The sequence below is a fragment of the Oncorhynchus clarkii genome, chromosome 4 (genome assembly GCF_045791955.1).
Source record: "Oncorhynchus clarkii lewisi isolate Uvic-CL-2024 chromosome 4, UVic_Ocla_1.0, whole genome shotgun sequence".
NCBI classification, from domain to species: Eukaryota; Metazoa; Chordata; class Actinopteri; order Salmoniformes; family Salmonidae; genus Oncorhynchus; species Oncorhynchus clarkii.
In genome coordinates, this window is record NC_092150.1 from 30514807 (window position 1) to 30527035 (window position 12229).

The window sequence follows — 12229 nt, forward strand, 5'->3', positions numbered from 1 at the left end:
ATATCATGTGTTGAAGCATTGACTTAAGCGTCAGTATACTGTACATGATGAATATCATAGGCATCATGTCTTGTGATGTCTATATTTTTGGAAAATAATCATAGACTGATGCTCATGAACTGGTACTGGGTTGAACATATACAATAGATGTTGATATATGTTGGAGCTCAGGCTTTATTTGAAAAGTTAAAGCGAGTGATTCCTCACAAAACTCAGACATAGAAAGACCATGATTTGGGGGATTTTCACGAAACGTAATCCATAGAATAGTCCTTTGAAGGAAGGATTGTTGACATATATTTGAAATTTGTATCTAAAAGCATAGTTGAGAAATGATTTATTAAAGTTGGCATATTTATGACATTTTGGCTTTAACCAGGCCTCCTTTAGTTAAGACTCCATATTATTTCATCTGTAGGTGCTACAAAGCAAACATTGTTGTCATCTGAAGTTTTATCGCTTGTCTGTAACGAGAGTAGTGTTTTGATTTCAATAACTTTGTAAATATAGATGTTTGATTTCTCTAATTTTTCAATATATTGTTGAACATAATATACTCTATGGGTATTTCACAGTTCCAGAGAGTGATTTCTGCTACTTTTAGAGTTATGATCCAATTGGTAAGCATTGCCAACAGAGTGAATGTGAACATTTATAATACATTTTTGCCCTCAGCTGGTGATTTGCAGGATATGCAATGATACAAGTAAAATGATTGCTGTGTTTGGTTACATTGCATACAATGCTGATTATCTGTATGAAATGGACTCTAACTTTGATATGCCCATAGAGTATATTATGTTTAAGAATATCTAGAAATATTTGCAAAATCTAAAATGGCAATTTTACATTTTCCAATATTCAGAAATGTATGTAATAAAAAAAAAAGTGTATATATTTATATTTACTACTCATATTACACAGCAAGCAGTAAAGCTTCATATGACACCAAGTTGAGCTTTTTAGCACATCCCAATGAAACATCAGGGAGGCTTAAAGGAGGCCTGTATAAGGTCAAAATGTCACAACTTTGAATTATTATTTCTCAATTTGTCACGTTCTGACCATAGTTCTTGTGTGTTTTTCTTGTTTTAGTGTTGGTCAGGACGTGAGCTGGGTGGGCATTCTATGTTGTGTGTCTAGTTTGTCTATTTCTATGTTTGGCCTGATATAGTTTTTAATCAGAGGCAGGTGTTGGTCATTGTCTCTTATTGGGAACCATATTTAGGTAGCCTGTTTTGTGTTGGGGTTTGTGGGTGGTTGTTTCCTGTCTTTGTGTTCGCGGCACCAGATAGGACTGTTTCGGGTTTTGCCACGGTTATTGTTTTGTAGTGTGTTCATGTTGAGTTTCTGTCATTAAATAACCATGGACACTTACCACGCTGCGCTTTGGTCCTTTCCTTCCCAGGAAGAAAGCCGTTACACAATTATGCTTTTAGATACAAATGTCAAATTTTTGTTATCCCCAAAGTCGTGGTATTGCCTGAGGAATCACTCAAGTACTGTAGGACATTGCATGAATTTTATATTATAGACTTTAAGGATAATTATGAACATGGCTTTAGTTGGAAATGACAAACTTTCTTTCTGCATGCTCAGGTTGACTTTCCCACGGAATCGCACCTGTATGTAGGATGCAGAACAGGGTAGCGTAGATGTTTTACGATCGCTGTCTCTGCTTCTCTAAATCACTAATCATCCACAGACACAACCTTTATTTCTCTCATCTAACATAAACAATTTGCAGAGTCACTCCTGGAGTACAAAATAAGGTTTAGTAGCATAGCACCATAATATTGTCCGCACACACACCAACCACCATTTATCTCTCTCTCTTTCTCTCTTTAGGATATTACTCACTTTTGTTTTGTTCATAACAAAGACAGAGAGAGTAAACAGAATGAATGCAGCTTGGGATAACGTTGTGCTTTGTCAACAGCACTCCTTAGACCTCTAACCAAAATATAATCAAAAGGAGTTTCTGTGTGTTTCTATGTGTGTGTATGAGAGATTATGTTATTATCAGTGTCCTCGGTCTGTAGGTGTGAAAATCAGTTTGAACGCTTCCTCAAAGCTCTTGTCTGTCATGTACTTCGGGGAGATAGTGCATCTCTTCAGGTCTCAGGCAAGGTTAATCCTCATACGAGCGTGGTTCATCAAACCACCTCTGTTACTTAGTGGTCTTTTAAAATGGCATTGACATCATCGTCAACTCCTCCCATCTCAAACTCCATATTCCCAGAATGTTCCCTCACCCTCTCCTGTCATCAAGCTCCCAAACTCAGCTTCCTTTGATCTACATGCAGGTTAGCAGAAACACACACATACTTCTGAGTACATGTTTAGCCGGCATATGTAGGCATTTAACCTCTGGATGGCTGCCCAGAGTAGAGCAGTCTGCGCAGGAAATTTAAATTCAATGAAAATGGTATGTGACTGATTGTTATACATTGTTGTACATTGCCATGGGGTGATTTTGAAATACCACACACACACACTTTTACACACACTCACAATTTGATTGCACAGGTCTGAGTATTTCAACCTGAGGAGTAACTTTAACCAACACAAGCAAACAGTTCTCTCAATTCTGACTGATGCCATCAGACAAAAATGTACAACAATCAGCCACATACTATTTGTACTGCATTACATTTCCTGCACAGGCTGCTCTGTTCTGGGCAGTCTTGCAGAGGTTAAATGTCTACATATGCCGGCTAAACATTTACACAGAAGTACCTGTGTGTTTCTGATTAACCTGCATGTATATCAAAGGAAGCTGAGTTTTGTTACCCACTTCTGTGCTCTTCTACCTGCTAATATCTTTTCTCCTCTGAGAAAATTAAGAGAGCATACTTAGCCCAGTGAGGGCTGTGATTGGCTCTTCGTCAGCGTTTAAGCACTGTAGCTGTATAAAACCCCAACTGTGGGAGGAGGCTTCACTAAGACAGAGCGTACTACTGACTTACTGAGAGGACTACCAGTCATAATATTACAACCTTTTCCTCTGCGCTCAAAACCACTGCAAATCATTCTCCTTGATTTGGATTTAGCAAAGAGGCAACATGTGTAAGGGATTAGCAACACTGCCTGCAACCTGTATGAAAAGGTAAGATGGGTATTTTAGTTGATTGAGGTTGTTATTATGTTGTTTTAGATCACTAGTAACAGACATGTAATACATGTGAAATCCTAACAAATAAATGATGTATCTGTACTGTAATGGGACATTTTCAGACAGTAGTGTATGTTGAATACAAGTCTTGCATGTCAGGCATCTTGGTTCTGCTATAATAATAGGACACACTTTGTTGTCTTAATTTGATATTTATACATTCTGTAGCCTAACACTACCCACTCTACTTCTCCTCCCTTAGTGCCAAAGACATCAAGCACAAGATTGGATTTCTGCTCCATAAGCCTGAGGTTCCACCAGACAAGGAACAGATAAAAGAGAAGACCAACATTGCCAAGAGGTGAGTGTACAGGAGAATAATCAATCAATCAAATGTATTTATAATGCCCTTTTTACATCAGCCGATGTCAGAAAGTGCTATACAGAAACCCAGCCTAAAACCACAAACAGCAAGCAATGCAGATGTAGGAGCACGGTGGCTAGGAAAAAAACTACCTAGAAAGGCCAGAACCTAGGAAGAAACCTAGAGAGGAACCAGACTCAGAGGGGTGGCCAGTCCTCTTCTGGCTGTGCCGGGTGGAGATTATAACAGAACATGGCCAAGATGTTCAAACGTTCATAGATGACCAGCAGGGTCAGATAATAATAATAATCACAGTGGATACTGTGAATACTGAAACCTTTTAACCTTGAATGTGTTGATTGATATATCATTTATTTATAAAGGACATTGAGACAAGGGAGACCTGTTGTATGAGAGCAGCAAACAAACACTTAATTCTAATCATCATACATAATATTGAACAACATACCAGATATCATAGATAAAAAAAGCATTCAGGTTCTATTAAATGAATGTATCACACCATGGGGAATGATACTCTCAAGGCAATAACCAGTGTGCACGTAGGTAAAGAACTTTAATGCAGGTTGATTTGCTGTGTTGGAGTCCTCCCCCTAGGGAACATCTGCTGTTCCTAAACTAGTTATATATATATCCAGCCTGACCTTTCCTTTCATTAGGACTAACCTAATTTGTGTGCTTGGAGTGAAAACAAATAAATGCAACCCCTTAACTATCTTCACAATTTACAGTAATGCAGTGGTGTAAAGTACTAAGTAAAAATAGTTTATTATTTAGTATTACTTAAGGTGTTTTGGGGGGGTTTCTGTACTTTACCATTTTTTTTTGAACTTACTTTTACTTCACTACATTCCTAAATAAAATAATGTACTTTTTATTCCATAAATGTTTTATTCCATACATTTACACCCAAAAGTACTCGTTACATGATGAATGCTTAGCAGGACAGGACAATTCTCCAATTCATGCACTTATGAAGATAACACGTGGTCATCCCTACTGCCTCTGATCTGGCAGACTCACTAAATACAAATGCATCGTTCGTAAATTTATTTAAGAAAATGTTGCCGTCTGCTTTGCTTAATATAAGGAATTTGAAATGATTTATAGTTTTACTTTTATTTTTGATACTTAAGTTTATTTGAGCAATTAAATGTACTTTTGATACTTAAGTATATTTAGAACCAAATACTTTTAGACTTTTCCTGAAATAATATTTTAATGGGTGACTTTCACTTTTACTTGGGTAACTTTCTATTAAGGTATCTATACTTTAAGGTATCTATACTTTTACTCAAGTATGACAATTGGGTACTTTTTCCACCACTGCAGTAATGTTAATAAACTTTGATAATCTGATTGCAGCTAGTGTGAAATAATGTACTTAAGGACAAAAACTGTAAATTGTACTTTTAATACTTAATTGACATGTTTTAGTGTGCTTGGTTACTCATTAACTCAAAGAGGTGTATACGGTATGGTTGATGCTCATGGAAAACACAGTGGCTTATGTTCTGTTGTAAAGAGCATTATGTAAGATGATAGATATGACATCTGCTTGTATCATTAAAATATAGTCCGTTAGCAATTTGCAGGTCAACAACTGTGGGATATCAACACACAATGGATGTATTGAAATCCGACCTGGGTTCAAATACATGTGTATTTCATTATGTGTTTTTAAATAATAATTTTCTGTGTATTTGCTTATTTTCAATAATGTGGCCAGAATCAACTAATTATATTGGAAGTATTTGAAAGTATTTTCCATTAATTTCCTCTAAGTAGCCTACTTTCAAATTCTTATTCCAAATACTATTTTCAAATACCTGGTTCAAAAGTATGGCAGTTTGTATTTTAGTATTTTAAAATACATGACAGTAATTTCCAAGTGTATTTCCAAATACATTCCAGTATTCAACTAATTGTCTTTAAAGATAGATCATATCTGAATACTTACTTCGAAATGTATGTGAAAGTAATTAAAGAGTTTCATTACATTTTCAGAAATGTTGGTAAATTAGCTTTTATTCTTTAAAGAACTTATAAAAGAGATTGGTGTGTTATTTCACCATTTAATTATGAGATTCGTTGTTCAATGACAGACATGTATTTGTTTGAAATCTATCACTTGATAGTTTCATTTCAGAGAGACAAATAATAATGTTTTGTTGCAAAATTCTATATATCCGCCTCACTCTCAGGAGGAATAAGTAGTACTGCTAGGTTTTACACAGTCAAATGTAATGAAGAACTTTATTTTTTATAAAGAACTGTACAAATGATACATTTGTGACATCATTATTACAACTTTTTTTTAAATGAATCAATTCCATTTTATGAGATCTATCTGAAAATATTTACATTTGAGATTTTAGTATTTTAGCAGATGCTCTTTTCCAGAGTGACTTACAGTTAGTGCATTCATCTTAAGATAGCTAGGTGAGACATCCACATATCACCGTCAAATACAGAATATAAACATTTCATTCCAGCTAAACAATCAATATATAGCGTTTTACAACAAAACCCATTCATTTCGTGATATCCAATTGGTAGTTAGTCTTGTCCCATCAACTCCCGTACGGACTCAGGTGAGGCGAAGGTCGAGAGTCGTGCATCCTCCGAAACACGACCCCGCCAAGCCGCACTGCTTCTTGACACAATGCTCACTTAACCCGGGAAGCCAGCAGCACCAATGTGTCGGAGGAAACACAGTATACCTGGTCACCGTGTCAGCGTCCGCCACAGGAGTTGCTAGAGCACGATGGGACAACCCGGCTGGCAAAACCCTCCCAGATGACGCTGGGCCAATTGTGCGACGCCTCATGGGTCTCCTGGTCACGGCCGGCTGCGACACAGCCTGGGATTGAACCAGGATCTGTAGTGACGCAGCTAGCACTGTGATGCAGTGCCTTAGATTATTGCACCACTCGGGAGGCCCGAAATTTTTAAAATATTATTGTTAATCCCAATATACTCATTATGCCCTTTCTCTGGTTTTAGAGTTTCACCTGCTGATGTGGAGAAATGGAAACTGTCCTTCAACAACCTGATGAATAGTGAAGGTGAGTTTGTCACAAATCAAAGGAGACATCTTATGGACATACATTAACATTTGAGTAATGTCGAAGACACCTTTATCCAGAGCGACGTACAGGAGGAATTAAGGTTAAGTGCTCAAGGGTACATTGACAGATTTTTCACCTAGTCATTTCCGGAATTCGAACCAGCGACCTTTTGGGTACTGGCCCAATGTTCTTAACCACTAAACTACCTGCTGCCCTACTAATACAGAATCGGGGAGTCTATCTTGCTCAAATGCGCTCAAATGTGAAAACACCTTCGATAATGGGATGGTGGTTTTATTAATTAAGAATTTGTAAAAAAAACATTTGAATTAAGCTCTCTGCTGCCCCTTGTATAGAACTCCTAAATATTTGTCAAAACTCTGCCACTACCTATTACCAACCCACAACACTAGTGTTACACCACAATACAGGACTACATGTTTTCAAACACTCTAACTTGAGTGACATTCATATCTCTCTCTCCCTTGTCTCTCTGACCCCCTGTCTCTCTGTTTAAGAGACTACCATGACGCCTGTGTGGGCTGTAGGGTACTTGGCTGGCTGTGGGTTGTTGGGGACTTTACATGGCTCTTCAGCTGTGTTCTCATGCTCTGGTCATGTGCTACGTGTCTGGAGGCAATGCTGGGTGGCCCCTGAGGGCTTGCTGCTCTAGTGTGAGTGTTAGCTAGCTAGCTAGCTGATGGTCCCTGTGGTGTCAGGCTTTCTGTGGGGACACGGAGTAGGAGCAACGGCCTCCTGAGAACCATCCTGGCCTTGACCTCCAACATTCCATAGCTTCCTCCATGACTCCCTTCAGAGGGATGCTCTCTGTTTCTCTCTTTAGGAGCATTTCATTAGGAGCATAATAGTGTGTAGCTTCATATAAATCGTAAAACCCAGCACCTGACTAATGTATCCTCTTTCTCTCTCTCTCTTTGTCTGTCTATCAGCTGGCCGTACGGTGTTCACTACCTTCCTGAAGGCAGAGTTCAGCCAGGAGAACATGGAGTTCTGGAAAGCTTGTGAGAAATACAAAATGTCAGCCCCCAAAAATATGGCAGGTAAAGCCAAACAGATCTATGACCAGTACATCGCGGCAGACGCTCTTAACGAGGTAAAATGGAAATAAAAATTGGCTTAAACTTTCTCTTGGTAATCTCTGCTATCCAAACATGGTTTCATTCAAAGGCAGTATTCTGTGTTACTTAGACCTGTTGGAGTCATAGTACACTTATGAGTAATGACCTGGCTCTTTCTATACATCAGTTTTCTCCATTAATATAAAAGCTTTTAATATATCCTGCATGAGTGCCTTTGACATGGATTCTGAAAACACTTCATACATCCTGTTGATGTATCCTCTTTTTCCTCTAACGATTCCTCCCTTTCTAAAAGCACCTGTGGTTGTTCCTTTATGATTGCCGTTTGGATTTTTATAGGGCTTTTTATGACACCTTTTATTGATACAGTATCCATGTTGTATTTCATTACTTATATATCTCCTTTTCCCTCCCCTTCTCAGGTGAACTTGGACTCAGCAACGCGAGAGGAGACCAGACAGAACCTGTCTAATGCCGGCCCATTCTGTTTCGACAACGCCCAGCAGAAAATCTTCACTTTGATGGAGAAAGACTCATACAGAAGGTTCCTCTATTCCAAACTGATCCAGGATCTGTCCCCGTTGCCCACCACCACCACCCAACTCAGTGCTCTGGAGAAAAGGGGAGGGATGAGAGGCTGTTCTGAGAGCGGTGGTGCATAGACAGAGATGGAAAGAGAGAAACATTGACAATTAAAGCACTCTGTCATAATCTGTGAGGGAAAGAGTAGGTTGTCTTGAAGAGAAAACATTGTTATGAGTGGGTGGATTTAGATTTTTTTCTGTCCGTTGTTCAAGAGAACTATTTCAACAAGTATCACAAATTGCTTGTCTTTCAGACTAGGGTATGCTTGGAGAGGGAGAGAAGAAAATGATCAGAGATGTGATTTTCAGGACGAAATATCATCCTCTTTCTCCTGATTTTCCATTGTTTTGTGAAGGTCTACTTTCTTTCCATGTAATATATTCCTGAGCTCTAACAAGAGTCAAATGATTCAAACAGGCATTTAGGCATTTCACTCTGGTCAGCTCCCTGTTTCCCCCCTGTCTGGCTTTCATCAAGGGCTCAAAGCTAAGTCATGCATGTACGCCAATAATGCTTTCCGGCTTGAAAATGCTTTTCCTCAAACTGAGTGTTAAATTAGATTATAGTTTATGAATGGAGATAACTATGTCTGGATTGGTGTTAAAAGCTCCTTTCACATGAATGGTGTTTATGTTTTTCTATCATTGCTTTACCTTAGGCTAGTTTGTGCACTGCTGAGGTGTAGCTCACTTGCCCTCTGTTAACCTGCCGATGAAGTCATGACCAGGTGATGTTTTGATTCAAAACACAGGGAAAAACAATGAGGAACTACCTCTCTATCCATCCCTATCCCACTTTCTGGGTGACCTGAACATTGACTGGTTAGCAACTAGCTGTCTTCTCAAGAGGAAGCTTGTGACTGTGCCTGTAATATGACTCAGGTTGTCACTAAACCAACTAGAGTGCATACTAATAGTGTTGGATCTGTAACATCCATTTGTATTGGTCATATCTTCACTAATGCTGCAGAGCTTTGCTCTAAGGCAATATCAGTTTCCTTTGGCTGTAGTGACCATAACATTGAGGCAATGACAAGGAAAGCCAAAGGTTGGGCCTAAAGTCATTTATTAATTGTTAATTCCAATTGTTGACAAGCATGCACCAGTTAAGAAACGAACTGTGAGAACTGTTAGAGCCCAATGGATTGATGATGTTCAAATAAATAATGCAAAAGAGGTGGCAAACAAGTCAGGCTGCTCAGCTGATTGGTTGACATACTGTAAACTTAACAAAAAGAAGAAATTATATTACCAAAAAAAGATAAATGACATAAAACACAATGGAAAAATACTTTGAAGTACCTTAATTGATGTCGTGGGCAGAAAACCTTTCGATATTGCCAGTCATTTCAATGACTATTTCACTAGTTAAGTGGAAAAACTCTGAAGTGAAATGACAACAATTAACAGAGAAACATCATATTTTTGTATAAAATATCTAATAATGAAAGAGAAGGATTGCTGTTTTTAATGGTCAATTTAGTGTGGGAGAGGTGGAAAAACTATGGTTATCAATCTGTAATCAAAAAAACACTGGGGATAGACAACCTTGATGGGAAACTATTGAGAATGGTAGCAGACTGTATTGCCACTGCTATTTGCTACAGTGCCTTCAGAAAATATTCACACCCTTTGACATTTTCCACATTTTGTTGTGTTATAGCCTGAATTTAAAGTGGATAACATTTAGATTTTTTGTCATTGACCTACACACAATACTCCATAATGTCAAAGTGGAATTATGTTTTTCAACAAAGAAATCTAATTAAAAATGAAAAGCTGAAATGTCTTGAGTCAGTAAGTATTCAACCCCTTTGTTATGGCAAGCCTAAATAAGTTCAGGAGTAAAAATGTGCTTAACAAGTCATGTAATAAGTTGCATGGACTCACTCTGTGTGCAATAATAGTGTTTAACATGATTTTGTTAAGACTACCTCATCTCTGTACCCCACACAATTATCTGTAAGGTCCCTCAGTCGAGCAGTGAATTTTAAACACAGATTCAACCACAAAGACCAGGAAGTTTGTCCAATGCCTCGCAAAGAAAGGCTCCTATTGGCCAAAAAACAGTCATTAAATATCCGTTTGAGCAGGGTGAAGTTATGAATTACACTTTGGATGGTGTATCAATACACCCAGTCACTACAAAGATACAGACGTCCTTCCTAACTCAGTTGCCGGAGAGGAAGGAAACTGCTCAGGGATTTCACCATGAGGCCAATGGTGACTTTAAAACAGTTACAGAGTTTAATGGCAGTGATAGAAGAAACTGAGGATGGATCAATAACATGTAGTTACTACACAATATTAACTTAATTGACAGAGGGAAAATAAGGAAGCCTGTACAGAATAAAACATATTCCAAAACATGCATCTTGTTTTCAACAAGGCACTACAGTAGAACTGCAAAAATATGGCAAACCAATAACATTTTTGTCCTTGATACAAAGTGTCCTGGATACAAAGTGTGATGTTTGGGGAAAATCCAATATAACACATTACTGAGTACCAGTCTCCATATTTTCAAGCATTGTGGTGGCTGCATCATGTTATGGGTATGCTTGTAATTGTAAAGGGCTGGAGCTAAGCACAGGAAAAAATCCTAGAAGAAGACCTGGTTCCTTGCCCTTAACTGCACATACAGAACTAACATCAACAACACGCATGCTAGTTTTTCTTGGTTGAGGATTGACGAGAGAAGAACTGCTTCTCTTGTAGTTTTTATGATAGATATTACTGTGATGAAAATTCCAGATTACCTGCATAATAAAATAAGATTCAGCTCAGACACCCATACATATCACACAAGACATGCCACCAGTGATTTATTTACAGTCCCCAAGTCCACATGAGTTCATGGCAGTAGTCAGTTTTATACAGAGCCATGATCGCATGGAACTCCCTTCCATCTCCAATTACTCAAGCAAACAACACAACTATGAGGAACACACACACATTTTTGTTGTTGTATGTCTTTGTTGTATTGTTTGTATTATTTTTAATTTGCATTGTTTGTATATTATAATATTTTTAATTTGCATGACTTTTCTTGTCTATCAATGTATCAGTGTTTTGTTACTTGTCATGTTTTGTGTTTTTTGTGGACCCCAGGAAGAGAAGCTGCTGCTTTTACAAAAGCTAATGGGGATCCAAATAAACAAATAAATAAAGTTAACCCACAGACAGCCAGGCCTCTGTATGGACATCATCAGAACAATTTCGATGTTGTCCCTCAGCTTTGTTCCACTGCATGAAGGTAGCAACTCCCATACAGAATGATATAATCACAACATAACTTGCAGTGCTGAGCAACTTCTTCCATAGCTTTTAATACATTTGAATGGTCTACTTCAATGTATTGGTCTACTTTATGTCACTCTTCTTATTCAACCATTAACATTTAGCTTAAATATCCATGGCTGTAAGCTTTGTGTTCATTCTATGAAAACTGTTCCAATTATAGCTTTGTTGGTATTGTATTTTGATAACATCTATCTGTATTACTTATTGTGAATGATTTATGTTGTAAAGTTATTGGCGATGGACAAGTAGGGCAGATGAACGTGTCTTATTAGGCTCTCATATATCATTGATATTGATACTATTGCTAATACAATTGACATAATGACAGTATATCATTATATCAATTGGCGGCAGGGTAGCCTAGTGGTTAGAGCGTTGGACTAGTAACAAGGGGTCTGGATACCATTGGGTTCTTGGTCAGTTCAAACCCCCAAGCTGACAAGGTACAAATCTGTTGTTCTACCCCTGAACAGGCAGTTAACCCATTCTTCCTAGGCTGTCATTGAAAATAATAATTTGTTCTTAAATGACTTGCCTAGTTAAAATAAAGGTTAAATAAATAAAGTATATGGTTCTGTGAGTTTTGATTACACATTACTCCTACTCCACTCCAATTATGATAAATAGCTAGATATTCATTGTAATAATAATTTCTATATTTATTTTATGCT

General features: G+C 37.8%; 1 protein-coding gene across 1 annotated transcript; it reads left to right on the forward strand.

Annotated features, from left to right (window-relative positions):
* The first annotated feature begins 2938 nt into the window (after positions 1-2938).
* LOC139406720 (regulator of G-protein signaling 4-like) lies at positions 2939-9498 on the forward strand. The gene is made up of 5 exons (XM_071149678.1): positions 2939-3109; positions 3378-3476; positions 6507-6568; positions 7522-7685; positions 8094-9498. Exons 1-5 carry the CDS (start codon positions 3066-3068, stop codon positions 8331-8333), a joined length of 609 nt encoding a protein of 202 aa, XP_071005779.1. The 5' UTR covers positions 2939-3065; the 3' UTR covers positions 8334-9498.
* The last annotated feature ends 2731 nt before the right edge of the window (positions 9499-12229 follow it).